Raw genomic sequence first — 19,268 nt, forward strand, 5'->3', positions numbered from 1 at the left:
TTTTATAGAAATAATCAAATTTTATTTGAAGACTTGTTATAGGATTTTTTTTTTGGCTTGAATCAATCATTTTAAAATTTGAATATATTTTATTCAGTTGTGCGGTTTAACTTCTAGTTCTATCTGATTAATATTTTTATATTGAACATAGATAATTCTAGATAAAAAGATATAATTTCATTTCTTCAATAGAAAAGTGTGTTTGAAAATATCACTTAGAAGGATATATTCAATCTAGAATTTGAAATGACTTGGCGTGATTTAGTTTTAATGAGTTTAGATGATTTAGGGTAATTGAAAACTATATAATATAATTTTATTAAAATCGTTCTAAAATATTTTCAAAAACTATGGGATTTTGATTTTCTTTTTAATTAGAAAATTTCACCAGTACTTTATAATATAATTTTATTAAAATCATTCTAAAACACTTTAAATCATTAAAAACCTTCTAAAATCATAACTTTTAAGATTTTCAATAAATCCCCAGTACTTTATAAATAAAAATATCAGTAACATTGATTTTTTTCTTCTTTGCTTTTGATCAATTAAATTGAATATTTATTAAAAAAAAAATCATAATCTATGCTTTAAATGACAACAAATTTATTATTTTAATACTTTATATGTTTGAAGACAACTTATATTATGAAATAAGAAAAAAACTTGTAAACAATTTATATATTAAACCATTCTAAAGTCTTATCTAAAACCATGAAATTTAAATTTTTATTTTTATAACAAAGAAATTCTTCTTAAACACTCTAGAAACACATAAGCACTCTAAAATTTACAATTTAAATTTTGTTCATTAAAACAGATTTTAAATTATTTTATGAAATGATAAAATTCAATAACATTGGATTTGAAAAAGTTTTCTTTTTAACTCAAACTCCTAACTGAATACACACACCCTCCCTAAAAAAAGTTAAAAACACAGGGAATACAAATCATCTCAAATTTCTAACTGAATAAATCTCAATTGAATTAGTTTCCTTAAATTCGGTAGAACAAAATTTTCAATATGCATACCTACATATGTAAAATCTGTAAGGTCCTTGGCTTAATATTTTTTGTCTGCTACTGGCTTCTCCTGTACCTTATAAAAAAAAGTCAAGAAATGACGGACAAGAGCTCTGTTGATGGGATTCTAGAGTTTCTCAAAAGAATCTGTTTCTCTAAAGCAGAGGAAGCTCTGCGCAACGAGCTGAACAACAGCTCTGACTTAAATGGGTTTCTTCAGAAGCTTAACCTGGAGGAATATGATTGTGAAAGAGATAGTAGACTTTGGGACTGGCATCACTGGGTCTGTAATCAAATGGGAAAACGGTGAGAAACCTACCAAGAAGGAAACAGTTTATCAAGTGAGACGAGCTTCACTTTCTCAGGTGACGCTGCTCCTGATGCACGTTCCTATAAGTTTACTTCAGGTAACGGTACCTATGATACTTGTGGTAGCAGCTTGGTGGATTCATATGCATTAGAACCTAAATTGAGGCTTAGGGATTTGGTTGATATTGATAAGAAAATAGTGGAGACTGGTGAAGATATCATTTTCTTTAGGAATAAAACTACTTCATGGTCTGGGAATACTAGTAAAGGCAAAGTAAATGAAACAAATGAGATTGATAAGTGATAAGTCGAGCTTATCCGTAACAAGAAAGGGGGAGAGAATAAAAAGAAAGGATTTAGAAGATAAGATGTTTTTAATAATCAATTAAGATAACTCTCAAATTTTTACAACCCTCAACTTAAATACTGAAATGTAAATGTAAAACGACAGCGTACAGACTCCTTATTCATTATTAACTCGACTTTAAACCTCTTTCTCAGAGGGAGTTTTACTTCTTCACTTCAACACTTCACTTAGCCACTCTTCTTCACTCTCTTTTATCTTACCCTCTTTTGTACAAACTCTAAAGGTACTGCCAGCTTATCAATACCCTCCCGTAGAAGAGCCAGCTTGTCCTCAAGCTGAGAATGAGGAAACTGCTCTTGTAGCCTCTTCAATGGTTCCCAAAAATTCTCAAACTCTGGTAGGCCAGACCACTTAACCAACACCTCCGTCTGCTGCCCATTCTGCGACCTCCTGATACTCAATAGCTCATCTGGCTCTGCGTTCCACTCAAAGGAGGATGATAGGATTAAAGGGAGCTCCTGAACCTGCGCGTTCGGTTCAATTGCAAGCTTCAACTGAGACACATGGAAGACCGGGTGGATCAAGCTATGCTCTGGTAACACTAACTTGTAAGTGACCTTACCGATCCCCTTCACCACTTGATAAGGGCCAAAGTACCTTGGTGCTAACTTCTCAGCTCTTCTATAAACCACCGACATTTGCTTATAGGGGCGGAGCTTCAAGTAAACCCAAGCGCCAACTTCAAACTCGACATCTCTGCGCTTCTTATTAGCGGAAGCTTGCATTCTTGCCTGAGCAGTTGCAAGAATCTCTTCCACCTCTGCGTTTGCTGTCAGTATGTCACCAAAACGCAACATCTTAGGAGGATCACGCCTGTAGAGTGCCTTGAAGGGAGTCGTGCTAGTAGCTGAGTGGTGGGAGGTGTTATACCAGTACTCAGCCCAGGGTAGCCACTGTGCCCACGTTGAAGGTTTGCGACCGGCAAAGCAACGCAAGTAAGCTTTGAGGCAGCGATTTACCACTTCCGTCTGGCCATCTGACTGCGGGTGATACACTGTACTCTTGTGCAAGGCTGTGCCCTGACTCTTAAACAACGCGGTCCAGAACTGGCTCAAGAACACTCTGTCACGATCCGATACCATAGTCTCAGGAAAGCCATGCAGTTTGATCACTTCTCGCACAAACGTCTCAGCCACTGACTTCGCCGTGAAAGGGTGCTTCAGGGGAATGAAATGAGCATATTTCGTGAGACTACCAAGATCACGTCAAACCCTTTGGAGAAGGGAAGACCTTCGACAAAATCAAGATTTATATATGTCCATACCTGATGTGGAATAGGGAGAGGAGACAATAAACCTGCTGGAGACAGGGTAGAGTATTTGTTTTGTTGACGCATCCCTTTCCACATCACTTCTCTTGCAATCCTCTTGAATGTCTTAAGGACACCTTCATGACCTCCTACCTTGCTATCATGAAATTGTCTCATAAGCGTATGGATGAAAGGTGACTTCTCTAGAATAACCAATCTATTATCCTTCATTAACACCCCATCTTTCACACTATAGCTCTCAGTTCCTGGTGCACCTTCCTTAACCATCCTTATCAACTGCTGTAGTACTTCATCCTGAGCTACTTGCAACGCTAGCTCCTCTCGATCGATCGTTAACGGAGCAGTCAGTTGGAGCTCCATAATCTCCTCTTGCGCAGGTAGGCGCGACAAGGCTTCTGCCACTCTGTTGTCCTTCTCTGGTATGTATTCAATGGAGTAGTTCAGACCCAACAACTTAGATGTCCATTTTTGCTGCTCAACCGACACTGCCCTCTGCTCCAACAGATGGTTCAAGCTCTTTTGATCGGTTCGAATCGTGAACTTATGCCCCTTTAAGTAATGCCTCCACTTGGTTACTGCAAACACTATTGCCATAAACTCTCTCTCTCATAAACCGACTTCACTCTGCCTTTACTCGAGAACGCCTTACTGATGAAAGCAATAGGGCGGTCTCCTTGCGATAACACCGCTCTTATTCCCACTCCCGAAGCATCAGTCTCTACTACAAATGGTTTGGTAAAGTCAGGGAGTATCAGCACTGGTAACTGAGTCATGGCCGCCTTCAGTCTCGCAAATGCTTGTAACGCCTTCTCCGACCACTTAAACCCTTCTTTCTTCAACAAATCCGTTAACGGTCGAGCTATCTTGCCATAACCTTCAACGAACCGTCTATAGTAGCCAGTTAAGCCAAGGAATCCCCGCAGAGCTGTAATGTTCTTAGGTTGTGGCCACTGCTTTACTGCCACTATCTTTTCAGGGTCTGCTGTGACTCCTTTCCCTGAAATCACATGTCCCAAGTAAGCTATCTCCGACTGCCTAAATGCACACTTCTTCTCGTTAGTGTAGAACTGATGATCTTTCAAAAGTTGTAACACCACTCTAAGGTGCTCACGGTGCTCAGCTTCATTCTTACTGTAGATAAGGATATCGTCGAAAAACACCAGCACAAACCTTCTGAGATAAGGCTTGAATATCTCATTCATCACCTATTGGAAAGTGGCTGGAGCGTTGGTTAACCCGAAGGGCATCACCAAGAACTCATAATGCCCTTCGTGTGTTTTAAACGAAGTCTTTCCAACGTCTTCTGAACGTACCCGAATCTGATGGTAACCTGATTTCAAATCCAGCTTGGAGAAGATGGTTGCTCCTGATAGCTCATCAAGCAACTCCTCAATCACCGGAATAGGATATCTGTCAGGGATGGTGCTCTTGTTCACGGCCCTATAGTCCACACAAAACCTCAGCCCTCCATCCTTCTTCTTGACTAACAGCACTAGACTGGAGAAAGGGCTGATACTAGGGTGGATGATCCTTGCTTGCAGCATCTCCTTCACCAATTTCTCAATCTCGTTCTTCTGCGTATGTGAGTACCGGTATGGTCTCACATTGATGGGTGATGTTCCTTCTTGCAAGGTTATAGCATGCTCTCGGTTGCGTTTAGGAGGCAACCTTGTCGGCATCTGGAACATGCTCTTATATCTCTTCAACAACGCTGAAACAGCTAGGCTCGGCATCTGCTCCCTTTCCTTACTATCACTTTCGAACAACGTCTGTAACTCCAAAAGAAACGCCACATCTTCCTTCTCACATAGTTTCTCCATCGCATTCAGAGACACCTGAGCCCTCAGCAACTCCGGATCACTGCAGATCGATACCCATTTCTCATTCGACTGAAACCTTAGGGTATGCAACCCCCAATTAATGCGTGTCTTTCCCAACTGAACCAGCCATGAGTACCCTAACACCAGATCAATTGTTCCCAACTCAAAGCGCAAGAAGTCTTCCTTGATTGTAACTCCTTGAATCACCACTTCTACTCCTTCGCACTTCCATGATCCTTTTATCACTTCCTCATTCCCAACGGCTACTCCGAACCCTTCTGTCTCCACTACAGGTAACGCCAACTCCTCTACCAGCTTCTGAGCTATGAAATTGCAAGAGGCTCCTGATTCTATGAGTACCACTACTTCGCGGTTACCAATCAATCCCTTCATCTTCATAGTCTTCTTAGATGTAATGCCCACCATCGAGTTCAGAGACAAAACATGTAACTCCTGCTCTTGGTTGTCATTACGATCCTCAGACTTCTCATCCTCGCTCAACTCCTCCTCATTCTTCTCTTCACTATCATCCAATTCCATCTTCTTAAACCGCTGGAAGGCTTTACATCTATGCCCCTCAAAGAATCTCTCACCACAGTGCCTACAAGGGTTGTGAACTGTCTTTCTCTTGTCACTACCCTTGTTATCACGCTGTGAATCAACTGACTTCCTTGCGGGTGTGTTATCTCCATATCGAGTGCCTCCAGAGTTAGAGTTATGGTTACGCTGGTTCTCAATGATTGCTGGAGCTGAACTAGTCCTTTGAAAGGACCGGTTCTGATATGCATTGCGCTCACTCTCCTGCTCCTCTATGATCTTGGCCATATCAACGATTTCATCCATCCCCACCGGTCTCAATCTCACCACCTGCTCTCGCAGGCTTCGCTTCATCCCATGTAAAAAGATCTCCTCTAACACGTCATTTGGCACATGAGGGACTTCTGCCGATAACTCCTCAAACATCTCCCTATACTCCGAAATTGTCCATGTCTGCCTCAACCTCAACATCTGACTGAGAATGGTTCCTCCCCTCGTTGGCTTGAACCTCCTCCTCAGCTTCGCCTTAAAATCCCTCCAATCCAATGGCTCTTCTCGGTCATGTATCATCCTCAACCATGTAACGGCACATCCAGTCAAACACGACATGGCCAACGATAACTTTTCGTCCTCCTCGGTCAGATTAACCAAGAAACACTTCTCCATTCGGAAGATATAGTCATCTGGATTCTTCCCTCCAAAGTTGGGTAGATCGAGCTTCTTAGGAGGTGCCTCGAGCTTCTGTTGGGCCGAGTAACCAGATGAACCGGCGTGATATGACGGAGTATTGAGCTCTGCCTATCTGAGTGGTATCGCTGTCTCTGGTACGTGCAACAGACCCTTCTCTGGTTGGATCTGCAACCCCTAGGTCTTAGGAGCAGATCCTTCCGATTCGCCCTTCTTCTGAGTCGCAGCCACCGCCGGTTGATGCTGGAACATCGCCATCAGCTGGAGATGTCGCTCCTCCGCGAGTTTCGCCGACTCCGCAAACTGACGGTCGTGTTTCTCCGACGTCACTCGTAACCCATCGATCGCGCCTACGAGATTTGCGATCTGACTCTCCACTGCAGTGATCTTTTCCGCCTGATGATCCTGCTTCGGAGCCATCACCATGCTCTGATACCAATGATAAGTCGAGCTTATCCGTAACAAGAAAGGGGGAGAGGATAAGAAGAAAGGATTTAGAAGATAAGATATTTTTAATGATCAATTATGATAACTCTCAAATGTTTACAACCCTCAACTTAAATACTGAAATGTAAATGTAAAACGACAGCGTACAGACTCCTTATTCATTATTAACTCGACTCTAAACCTCTTTCTCAGAGGGAGTCTTACTTCTTCACTTCAACATCTGACTGAGAATGGTTCCTCCCCTCGTTGGCTTGAACCTCCTCCTCAGCTTCGCCTTAAAATCCCTCCAATCCAATGGCTCTTCTCGGTCATGTATCATCCTCAACCATGTAACGGCACATCCAGTCAAACACGACATGGCCAACGATAACTTTTCGTCCTCCTCGGTCAGATTAACCAAGAAACACTTCTCCATTCGGAAGATATAGTCATCTGGATTCTTCCCTTCAAAGTTGGGTAGATCGAGCTTCTTAGGAGGTGTCTCGAGCTTCTGTTGGGCCGAGTAACCAGATGAACCGGCGTGATATGATGGAGTATTGAGCTCTGCCGATCTGAGTGGTATCGCTGTCTCTGGTACGTGCAACAGACCCTTCTCTGGTTGGATCTGCAACCCCTGGGTCTTAGGAGCAGATCCTTCTGATTCGCCCTTCTTCTGAGTCGCAGCCACCGCCGGTTGATGCTGGAACATCGCCATCAGCTGGAGATGTCGCTCCTCCGCGAGTTTCGCCGACTCCGCGAAATGACGATCGTGTTTCTCCGACGTCACTCGTAACCCATCGATCGCGCCTACGAGATTTGCGATCTGACTCTCCACTGCAGTGATCTTTTCCGCCTAATGATCCTGCTTCGGAGCCATCACCATGCTTTGATACCAATGATAAGTCAAGCTTATCCGTAACAAGAAAGGGGGAGAGGATAAGAAGAAAGGATTTAGAAGATAAGATATTTTTAATGATCAATTATGATAACTCTCAAATGTTTACAACCCTCAACTTAAATACTGAAATGTAAATGTAAAACGACAGCGTACAGACTCCTTATTCATTATTAACTCGACTCTAAACCTCTTTCTCAGAGGGAGTCTTACTTCTTCACTTCAACACTTCACTTAGCCACTCTTCTTCACTCTCTTCGATCTCACCCTCTTCTGTACAAACGCTAAAGGTACTGCCAGCTTATCAATAGGTTAATTGGAAATTTTGGAAAGAATGAAACTCATTTAAGAACTGGGGATGCGTCAACCAGTTACAATGTGGCTACCAGCTTGGACAAAAGAGAGGGAAAGAAAAAGACTAGTGTGCTGTGAGGGCGGCGATCAAGGAGCAGGAGAGCGAGGTGGCAAGAGCTTTGTTTTTTGGTAAAACTCAATCTAGTTCTGATGACAAGAGTATAAGTAGATTAGGGTTTCTGCTTGTTTTTTATAACCGGAAGGAAGAGTTTCCTAGGTTGCATCCTGTTAAGCTCAAGTCTGAAGACAATCCTCTGAGTCTTTACTGTGATGAAAAGTTTGAGCGTAGTGATGGTTCAGGTTCAAGGCTGATCAATGATGTGGAGGAGGCCTTTCTCATAGGTTCATACCTTGATGTTCCCATTGGACAAGAAATCAGCTCATCAGGTTAGATTGCATGGCAATATACCCCTTCAGAGCTTACATTCTGACTAATAAATGATAGTTCATATGGTCTCTAGTTTATGATCTCATTCTTCGAGATGGACTTCTGGAAATGTAAATTTTTCTCCATGAATCTGTAGTAAATTTGTGGTTAATTTTGATTAATGCTGGAAAAATCGCTAGACGGTAATTATGTATGTTTACATAGGATTATTTATTAGGCGGATGCCTAGACCGATCTTTTGAACACCTAGACTGATTTGTAAAAGAATCATTTTGATGAACTCATGCATCAGAACAATGCAAATGTTTGCTCTCATTATCTTGCTTTCTTATAATTCTACGCTGCTCTTTGTTTTGAGTTCTATAGGACCATATTGCTTCACTTTCTACTTGTTTTAGTTTGACATTGACCTTAAAAATTTTAGTTAGAAGTGCAAAAATAAGTTTTAATCTCCCAATGATCACATATTAGGTGGAAAAAAATCTGTTGGGGAAACTGGCTTTCAGTAAGTCAGGGAATAGCAGAGGATGCATCAGATCTTGTATCTGGCTTTGCTACTATCGGTGATGGTTTGAGTGAATCTGTTGATTACCGTAATGAATACTGGGACTCTGGCGAGTATGATGATGATGACGACATTGGTTATGTCAGACAACCTAATGAGGATGAAACATGGTTTCTTGCCCATGAAATTGATTATCCATGTGATCATGAGAAAGCAACAACCCACGGAAGTCCTGATCATGCAACCAAAGACGAGGAGGATGGTCAGTCTTATACAGAGGAGGCTTCTTATATATCTGGTGAACAGTATCCACAAGCATAAGATGGTGAAGCTATGTCTTCAGAAATAGTCTTCGTCTATCCATCTAGTAAGAAAAAATGATTTAATGGATGACAAAGTGCGTGATGAGCCTGTTTGGCAGGGTTTTGTAGCTCAGACAAATGAGCTTCTCATGATGGGTGGTGATAAGAAAGGCGTAAATGCGCATCGAAAATCTCATCTTGGTGATGTTTGCCTCGAAGATGATCAGCATGATTCAGTTAGGTCAATTGGTATGGGTGTTAATAGTGATGCAGCTGATTTTGACAGTGAAGTGCGTGAAAGTTAGGCTGGAGGGGGCAGTGAGGGAGATTTTGAGTACTCTGAGTCAGATAAGAAACATAGTGATGGACCAGACAAAAATAAACAGAAAGCAAGTAAACATGATGATCCAAATCACAATGAACGTTTGAGTGTCTCAACAGCTACTGGCGATATGGTTGCTACTTGGAGACGGAAGAGTAGTGACTCGTCAAGTTGTGAAAGTTCGGTGAAAGAAGATAATGCAACGTCCGTAAAATCTGTAAACTCATCTCCCTCTTCTTTGTCAAATTACGCTCGCTAGGAAAGCAAGCATGCTTACAAAGAAGGTGATGGAAATGATAGCAGTGAAAGCAAGGATGACCATGTGGCAGGACTAGATGACGAAGAAGCAGTGTCTGTCCAAGAGCAGATAAGACAAATTAAGGCTCAAGAGGAGGAGTTTGAAACCTTTGACCTCAAAATCGTGCACAGAAAGAACAAGTAACTAAAAATTGGTTTGAACCAGGTTTCTAAAAATTGGTATAGGCAGCCTAGGCGAGGTCATAACTGGAATGATTTTCGTAAATCCATTTAAGTGGCTTAAATCGACTTAAATTGGTTTAAATCGGTCTAATCCGATCTAAATTTAAAAAACAAGGTTAAAATTAGTGAAAATCCATAAATTTGTCTGATTTTTTTTGTATATTTAATTTGTTTTATAATTCATCTAAACAATTTTATAATTAAATGCAAGAAAAAATTAAAATCTCTGATATAAATATGAAATGTATAATAATTCGTTAGCGTCTAAGCTTCGCCTTTTCGTTAGACCTATACAATTAACTCTCTCTCTCCCTTTTTTTGAAACTTGAATACTCTCTTTCTTGTTAAGGAGGAATGTGGATGGATACTAATTGAATAACAAATTCTTATTGTTTGTATTGGTTAGGACTTAGGAGTATTGTATCCACTGTTGAAAATATTGTCTGGAAGTAACTAAATGTCTACATAGTCATAGTTTCATATAATAGCTGAGTGCTGCTTTCTTATTACTTGTTTGATATTTATCAGAACTGGTTTCGAAGAGGAAAAGAACTTTCACGTGGTTTTAAATTCGGTCATAGCTGGGCGTTACCATGTCACCGAGTACCTTGGATCAGTAGCCTTCAGTAAAGCCATACAAGCGCATGACTTACAGACATGAATGGACGTCTGTATAAAAATCATAAAGAACAACAAAGACTTCTTTGACCAGAGTCTTGACGAGATAAAACGTTTGCAGTATATCAATAAACATGATCCTGCTGACAAATACCATCTTCTCCAGTTGTATGATTACTTTTATTACCGGGTAAGTGGTCACGCCTCTGCTGCACAATTTTATGCTGCTAGATCATTATCAATATGAGCCATTACTGTAACTTTAGGGGAGGTCCAATAATTTTTTTTTTTTCTTTATGGTTGATGTTTTGAGCTCTGCAAACTGTACATTAATCTCTGGATTAGCGTCTATGTCTTCAACAATTTTAGTCAGTATTCTAAAGATCGGTCTAGGCGCCTAGGCGTCCTGTGGACCTAAAATGACTTTTTAAAAAATCGGTCTAGACACTCAAATAATCGCTCTAGGCGTCCGCCTAATCAATAATCCATAAAAAACGTCTAAAGATTTTTTTTACATTTGTTCTAGCTTCAGTACCTTTTATATAATGGTGTGTCTTTTGGAATGGTTGGTGATAATGGTTTCTTTGGATGTGTCTTTTTTGGCAGGAGCATTTGCTAATTGTATGTGAACTTCTTAAGGCTAATCTATACGAGTTCCACAAATTTAACAGAGAATCAGGTGGTGAAGTATATTTCACAATGCCAAGATTGCAGGTTACTCCGCTACATCATTACCAAATTTAGCATAGTTACATATCTAGCCGATACCTGATCTCTTTTGGACCGTTTTGTACAGTCAATCACTATACAATGCCTAGAACCACTTCAGTTTCTACATGGACTTGGACTTATACACTGTGATTTGAAGCCTGAGAACATATTGGTGAAAAGCTACAGCAGATGTGAAATAATAAAAGGCATCAACCTAGGAAGTAGCTGTTTCGAGACGGATCACCTATGCTTGTATGTTCAGTCGAGGTCGTATAGAGCACCAGAAGTCATATTGGGACTTGCTTACGATAAAAAGATAGACGTTTGGTCTCTTGGGTGCATTTTGGCTGAACTATGTACAGGCAATGTAAGTTCTGTATTTTCTATTGACCTGGTCCATCTCTGATGTCATTGCTTTGTCATGTCACCGTAATCCAAAACATTTGGAAGTGAAAGTTGTTGATTTTGGGGAGTTATGTTTGCAGGTTCTTTTCCAAAATGATTCTCCAGCCAGTTTGCTTGCAAGGGTTATAGGAATCATAGGATCTATCGATCATGAAATGCTTACAAAGGGACGTGATTCCCACAAATACTTTACAAAAAACAGAATGCTATACGAGCGGAACCAGGTGAGTGTTCCACAGACCTTTAAAGAACATTCCTTGAATCCCAAAAAACTCTGCTAAGTCTTGAACATTTAATAGAAGAAGCATGTAATGATGCCAACAAGAACATTATTTCGCAATTTTTTTTTGCAGGAAAGTAGCAGATTGGAGTATCTGATACCTAAAAGAACATCGTTGAGACATAGGCTGCCAATGGGAGACCAAGGATTCACAGACTTTGTGGGTCATCGTCTAGAGATAAACTTAAAGAAGCGTCCTTCTGCATCGGATGCTCTCAAGCACCCTTGGCTTTCATACCCATACGAGCCTATCTCTGCTTAAATCTCCTGACACAACCAGTGAGTTGCTTTGGCTATCATGAAAAAGAAGGCAGCCAAAACCGCGGATTAGTGGGAAAAAACCTTATTATCTGTCCAAAGATTCGAAGCTCCGTTTAGTGCTTGACGATGCAAGTTAGTCTTCCTTTGTGGCTGTAGTCTTCGGTCAAGAGAAGAGGTTATCTGAGTGCAGAAAGGTTAGAGATTTAGAGGAGAAAGACTTTTGTGAGATTTGATTAGATCATGTAACACGTGTGATTATTCTTCTCTTTAGAACAGATTGTTGTTTCATCTTGTTTTTGTATCATCAGCTGATCCTTAGTTATTTGATTATGAGTACTACATTTGTTTCAGTTTAATAGATTCTTTCAGCCTTTTACATATGTTAAATTTTATTATAAAAAAATTGATTAGCAATTTTCAATAAACCAGTAATAGTTCAATAAATTCAATTATTTTTAAAGTTTACACTTTACTATTAAAATTAATTAAAGATAGATAAACTATAAAAAAATTTATCGATGAAACAATTTTTATTTAAAAGTATTTATCTATTGAAAACAAAAAAAAAAATATTATTTATGAATGTTCACTTTAATTTTGTTTATGTTACAAACTTACAACTACTGTATGTCTTGAGTTATGTTTAGTGATATAAAGCTGTTGTACTAAGCTCAATATATAGCCTCTTATCAGAAAAAGAATCAATATAATCCAGGATCTTCATGCAATTTAGCTATGAAAATTCATCATTAATTGAATTTTTGAACATTAAAAAGCTTTAAAGAAAGAAAAAGAAAAAGGTATATTTTATTAGTAGAAAATGAAGGTGTGAAGGTCAGGGGAAACAGAGTGAGTAACTGAACAATCCGATGACCACAGTCTCCGGCGCCGTCGTTCCACCGTTTGTAGCACCTCCGATTCGTCGCCCAGTCTCTCGTCATCATCTGAGTCTGACCAAGGTCTCTCTCTCTCTCTCTCTCTCTATACCTTATCTAACTCTCTCTCTCAGTGTGTATCAGGTTTCTTCCTCCAACCTTTCCTTTTTCTCTTCGATTGTGATTGTAAGGTTCCTAAAGCCGGCTTGCGGAGGAGGAAACAGCTCGGAATTGCTTTAGCGGCGGTTACGGCTTCGGAATCATCACCATCGGAAGGTGAAATGAAAAGCTCACTCCTTCTCTTCCCGTTAGCGTTGTTGTAGTGAATGAATTGTTTGATTTTTTTTTTGCAGGCACGTATGATCCGGAGCTCCGTTTGGTTTTCGAGCTCGCCACAGATTCTGAGCTGTACGAGCTTGAGAATATCCTCTTTGGTCCCAGGTGAGAATATCTTCTACTGATTCAGTTACCGTCACCTCTTTAACAATGAAGTTCTTGTGCCCTGAGTAGTTAGTTACTTTTGGTTTGGTGAGCAGCTACTTTAGCCCTTTGTTGAAATCAATCCCTAACAAAGGAGGAGGAGGTGAGAGGTTGATGATAGGGGAAGATATTCAGGTGCGAGATGGTTTTATCCAATCTCTTGAATCTAGATTCTTGTTTCTCGCTGCAGATGCTCGCTCCACTCTCAGGTACCCCTTCCTTCTTCTCTCCTTTGAAACATTATTAGACTGAGCTTCACTAGAGTTGTAAGCTTTCAATGAACCATTGACTCTGTTGCAACTAAAGTTCTCGTCTTTGTGGAAACTAGTTCGATTATTTCTTGACTTTAAAGAGTCTGAAACCAAAGAGTTTTCTTTACTGTTTAGGGGTTGGAGGCCTTCATACAGAAACGTTTTACTTGCGGTGAGAAATAAACTGAGCATTCCCTGCTCCAGCCACTTGCCAACCGAGGATCTTGAAGCTGAGATTTTTCTTTTTCTTGTTGACAATTTCTCTAGGTACATTTTTTGTTGGTGGCTCATGGCATGAGTATCCAGATTTTCAGTTGCATTAGTTCTTCACTGGCTGAACCTCTTAACTTATCCTATGTAGTGAAGCATCAGGGATATTCCCTGGCTTGTGGGATAGTTCTCAAGCATCGGAGGTACAGGGAAGCTTAGAAGTTGGGCTCAGTAAATGGAAAGTTGAACTACTTGCTGCATTAGAAGTAGGTGCTTCAGAGGTCCAATCTATGATTCTCAAGGTTAGTCTTGTTCTAGACGTGTTTCACCTTTGTAACACGTCCACGTTTCTTTTCTCTGGCTTACGTATGTTTCTCTGGCCAGGGTGGTGGGATGATCACATTTGCCAAGATTTATCAGTTGGTATGATCAAACATTTGTCAAGGTTTATCAGTTTGTATGTTTACATATAACTGGTCTCTTTTGGCCCTGTTATTAGTTGGCTAAGAAACTATCTGGAAAAGTAATCCTTGAAGCCGCCAACTACCAGATAAGGAGAGAGATGCTGAAAAAGGTTTGCATTTGTATTCTAATCCATCTGCTCTGCAGAAGAATCTTATATCAATCACTCATGGATTTGAGAAGCTTTACATATGTCAAATGATGTAGTACTGTAGTAGTATGTAAATACAGGGTGGACAGTTAGCTGCCATTAACTTGGAATCACGAGCAGCTCTGCTTGCAGCAAAACATGTAGTTACTTCTTCTCCATCATATCGCTTCTGAGCTATTTTCGTTACATAAACTACATTGTGACTTACATTTACCTTGTATTTGATCACAGGGGTTTGTAGGAGCTGCATCCAGATACCTTGGCTTAAGAACAGTGATGCAATTAGTCGGCCCAATGTTAGTATACACTGCCCCTAATCCTAGCTTGTTTAAAATATATTACAAAAGCTAGTTGCACTAGTAGGAACCTACCTGCAATTTACATAACACATGCACATGGATCTGATTCTTATTCATCAGAAGTTTTTTTTCTTATTTGGAAGAATGATTGTGGGAATGTGCAGGATGTGGGGGACGTTACTGGCAGATTTGGTTATTCAGATGCTTGAAACTGACTACGCTAGAATCTTACGAGCAATTTACGCGTTTGCGCAGGTACTTATTTCTTATGTAGGTAATAGCAGTAGTTGTACTTCTTATTGTTCAAAGAGTGTTAAAGGATTGTTTGTTTGAATTTTCCAGATTCGAATCACGAGGACATACAGGCTACCTTGTAAATAAAGTAACAGTTATTTTCTGAAGTATCACAATCTCCACCGTCTCTACTTATTATCTCGGTAACAATGTTAAAGTATATATCACTCGTAGTATGTGGTTGAAATGAAACTAGATACTACTACTCGAATGGAAACGGTCCCTTTTCTTGTTTCTTCATAGGAGACGTGAGGTGTTTCTTTTGTAACACATGTCTCGTCTGTGAGCTTCCAAAGCGACGGCTCTGTTTCTTTCACGACGTGCGTTTCACCACGTGGCTTGTGTCGGAATTTTAGGCCATTTCCATAATTTGTTTGCATATTAGTCGTCAGTATATCGAACTTTGTGTGTCGTTAGTTACTTCTTGATTTATAACTAGATTATTGTCATTTTTATATCCGATTCTGAAGGCTAGTTTAGGCTTTAATTAGTCAACTCTTTGACACGGGTTGTTGCACGATCTTCTCTTCGAACCTGCGCTAGAAATTATCGCTGGTGTCATATTAATTTGGCTAAACCAGCAGAGTTTAGCTTCATTCACACGAGGCAATTACTATCACGTGTGAATCAAGAAACTTCTTGATTCATACAAAAAGAATAATATGTTTTGCCGAAATTTCTGAGCGTATTGAGTGAGAAAAGTAACGACTTAAAAAGTGAGTTTAGCAACTTCTTGGTTGATTTTTCTCAAATAAAAAAGATAGAGAAGTTGACTCTTTTGGAGAAGTTTGATTGGTCTCTCAGAACATTCCTACGCCAGTATATTGTCCGCCATAAATCAATAATTTTGTAACACTTAATATTTGTATCCTTAATTTCGAGTGGAAAAGGCGGATCAAGCGTTGCGGAACAAGAGTGGATCTAGCGGATCTAGCTGTACAAGTACGGATCTAGCGGTCTAAAAATATTTGTTTGAATAGTGAAATCAGATAAAAGATAGTTTAGATTATAATTTCATAATACATTCTACAAAATAGAAAAATTTTATTTAATTTTCAGTTACAATTTTTTAAAAAAAAAAAACAAATGCAACAAATACACAATATTTTATCGAAACAAAACATAACATAAATTTAAATAAAAACATAAGTAAAAAATATTACAAAATATTTTTATTGGTCCATAATGCATTTGCAATCTGTTCTCTGATATTCGCCAATAAATTTCCATCAGCTATATCTTGTTCTTCTATCTCATTAGTATCAGTCTCCGTTTCGGTGTTGCCAACATGTGTTTGTCCCATTATTTCAGCAAAATCATCATATATAGAATTTGAAATTCTAATAAAATTATGCAGACCCATTGTAGCCAATACCACTCTATTTTGAACTTCAATATTATATCTTGGAAACTCACAAAGAATATCCTTTCAATAACTAAACGCAAAGATGCATGCCAACGATTGAGAAAAATCTCAGCTTCGGTATCTTCTGAATCGGTCTGATGAGTTTCATTTAACTTAGGTCCTCGATGAGTTCCCCAAATATTGAACAATCCTCCTGATTTACGTGTGCGAGACATTTGTGTAAGTGATAGTCCTCTTTGACTGTTGGTTGAAGTTGGCACTGGTGTTTCTTCTGTAACTCTTTTTTCAGCAATTCTTGTATTTTTAGTCTGAGTTTCAAGTGAAAATCCATACTGCACATTCGTCGGAGGTGAACTCCATTGTTGATCATTTGATGGTGAACTCCAAGGTTGAGTAGTTGATGTTGTACCACATTGTGGAGCTACTGGTGGTGAACTCCATTGTTGAGCAGTTGATGTTGAACCCCATTGTGGAGCCACTGGTGGTGAACTCCATTGTTGAGCATTCGTTGTGGTAGACCATTGCGAAGAATTTGGTGGAGTATTCCATTGGTGAGCACTTGGTGGTGCAGCCATTTGTTGAGCAGCTGGTGGTGTACCCATTGTTGAGCAGTTGGTGGTGTACCCCATTGCGGAACACGTTGTTGCTGACCCCATTGACCATTTGTCGTTTGCCCCCATGAATTATTACCTCCAGATGATGGACTACCCGAATGAATGCCACCAGAACTTTGACTCCCGAAAGGTTTGCCAGAGCTTAATCGTTTCCCCATGTATTGATCATCACGTGTAAAGTTAAAGCTTGTAAGAACTGAACCTTTTCTTCAAAAGTGTTTTCAGCTCTATCAATAAAATACTTAAGCCAGAATGTATCTTCCCTAAATTCGTTAATGCACACCCAGTAAAATTTGGTGTCATTTGGAAGCCCCATCGATTCAAATATCTTCACAGCCACATCAAAATCATCGTAGTCTTCTTGATCAATCAAATTTGGATGTAATTGTTGTAACCCCTCGTTTGGGTTCTAACCCTTATAGATGAATGAAACTTTCAGGTTTCGAATGGGAAAATCAGTTCAAGCGTTGCAGAACAAGCAGATCATGCAGATCAAGCGGATCAAGTGCAGATCAAGCAGATCATGTGGGAGAAAGGCAGATCAAACAGTCTATTACAATTAATGTTTTGAATATTGGACTGAACATTGACCTGGCATTATAGCTGAGTCAATGGTCGGACAATATTTTAATTCAATTTTAAGTTGAATTGAAGAAAACTAAGTTCTAATATCGAACTGAATCACCGGTTTTACCAAATTTGACCAGCTATTGACTGAAATTACCAATTTTACTCAAATCAGATTCTTAACACAACTCATAACCGGTTAGACGAGCGAGACACAGTTCGATCGGTTTGACCGGAAAGTTCGATCCGGTTTGACCGACAAGTCCGATCCAGTTTTCAAAACACTGATTAAAATTTATAATGATGAAAAATTAAATAAAACATATTACATATTTAAATAATAAAAATTACAAGATAAAATAAAATATATAACTATATAATTACAATACATAAATAGTAATAAATATTTCACTATAGTTATGTTACTGTAATTTTGTAGATCAAAATATAAAATTATTAGTAATAAACCAAATACATCTATCTTCTATTAATATATACATTTACTTAATTAAAAACACAAAATCATATCAATAATTCAGATAAATGATAAATTTTTATGACATAAATAAAATAGAAAATTGAAGTTTTTTTGTATTGTTAAAACTGTAAATAAAATTGAATGAAAATATGTTTTATAGAAGAATGTGTTAGAAATATGAGAGAAGTGTTATTGTGAAAGTTGTTGTCTTTCTCATTAGCTCTCACTATCAATATATAGTGGAGGTTCACAAGAGTTTACAACAAGGAGAGAATCTACACATTTAATACATATTGACCACAAAGATATAGACTTGGTCAAAGCTCATAAATGTTCCGGTTGAATGAGTCTTCATCTTGACTAGTATTGGTCGGATGTAGACGGACCGGAGACGGGTGTAGACGGACCGGATAGTCGGGTCAGATGTAAACCTTCTTGATGGTTAATGGCAATCCACATATCCATATCATGGATTTATAACACTCCCCCTTGGATGCCATAACCATATCGAGCTTGTAATGTGCTAACGTTGCCTCATTAAAACCTCTCCCGGAAAACTCAAAACCCAATGTGGTAAAAAAGGAAACCAAGGAAAGGAAAAAGAGTACAACACACATTACTCCCCCTGATTTGGACATCACTGAAGGTCATTGAGTCTTCGCATGCCAATCTGCTGCGTGAGCTTCCTAAATGTGCTGGTGGGAAGTGACTTGGTGAAAAGGTCGGCTGAGTTCTCACTTGACCGGATTTGAGTGACGCTGACCTCCTTGGCTTTCTGCAACTCATGTGTGAAGAAGAACTTGGGTAGTACATGTTTGGTTCGATCACCTTTGATATACCCATCTTTGAGTTGAGCAATGCAGACTGCATTATCCTCATATATGATGGTCGGACCATTGTCCTCGACCATTCCACTATCTGATCGGATGTGTTGAGTCATAGACCTCAACCATACACACTCACGACTTGCCTCATGCATGGCTAAGCTTTTTGAGTGATTAGATGATGTGGCTGCTATAGTTTGTTTCATGGAACGCCATGATATTGCAGTACCACCATGAGTGAACACATAACCGGTTTGGGACCAAGCATGGTGTGGATCAGATAAGTAGCCTGCATCAGCAAAGCCTACTAAACCATCTTTGGTTTCATTGGTATAAAATAGACCCAAATCCTTAGTTCCTTGAAGGTAACGTAGGATATGTTTAATTCCATTCCAGTGCCTTTGGGTCGGACATGAACTAAAACGGGCTAGGAGGCT

At 39.4% G+C, this 19,268-nt stretch overlaps 3 protein-coding genes across 3 annotated transcripts; 2 read left to right on the top strand and 1 right to left on the bottom strand.

Moving 5' to 3' along the window:
- The first annotated feature begins 1,083 nt into the window (after positions 1 to 1,083).
- On the top strand, positions 1,084 to 12,311 carry LOC106325898 (serine/threonine-protein kinase ppk15-like). The gene is made up of 6 exons (XM_013763948.1): positions 1,084 to 1,430; positions 10,214 to 10,493; positions 10,910 to 11,017; positions 11,100 to 11,381; positions 11,500 to 11,643; positions 11,773 to 12,311. The coding sequence occupies exons 2-6, from the start codon at positions 10,347 to 10,349 to the stop codon at positions 11,959 to 11,961; spliced, it is 870 nt and encodes a 289-aa protein (XP_013619402.1). The 5' UTR covers positions 1,084 to 1,430; positions 10,214 to 10,346; the 3' UTR covers positions 11,962 to 12,311.
- A 449-nt stretch (positions 12,312 to 12,760) lies between these two features.
- Positions 12,761 to 15,250, top strand: LOC106324745. Its single transcript, XM_013762719.1, has 12 exons — positions 12,761 to 12,919; positions 13,027 to 13,111; positions 13,189 to 13,276; positions 13,372 to 13,524; positions 13,702 to 13,833; positions 13,928 to 14,078; positions 14,161 to 14,199; positions 14,276 to 14,350; positions 14,470 to 14,529; positions 14,621 to 14,685; positions 14,853 to 14,943; positions 15,031 to 15,250. The coding sequence occupies exons 1-12, from the start codon at positions 12,830 to 12,832 to the stop codon at positions 15,067 to 15,069; spliced, it is 1,068 nt and encodes a 355-aa protein (XP_013618173.1). The 5' UTR covers positions 12,761 to 12,829; the 3' UTR covers positions 15,070 to 15,250.
- Positions 15,251 to 18,644: 3,394 nt separating this feature from the next.
- On the bottom strand, positions 18,645 to 18,947 carry LOC106323714. The gene has a single exon (XM_013761794.1). It carries the CDS (start codon positions 18,945 to 18,947, stop codon positions 18,645 to 18,647), a length of 303 nt encoding a protein of 100 aa, XP_013617248.1.
- Between the last annotated feature and the right edge of the window lie 321 nt (positions 18,948 to 19,268).

This window comes from Brassica oleracea, chromosome C2 (genome assembly GCF_000695525.1).
Source record: "Brassica oleracea var. oleracea cultivar TO1000 chromosome C2, BOL, whole genome shotgun sequence".
Classification (NCBI taxonomy): domain Eukaryota; kingdom Viridiplantae; phylum Streptophyta; class Magnoliopsida; order Brassicales; family Brassicaceae; genus Brassica; species Brassica oleracea.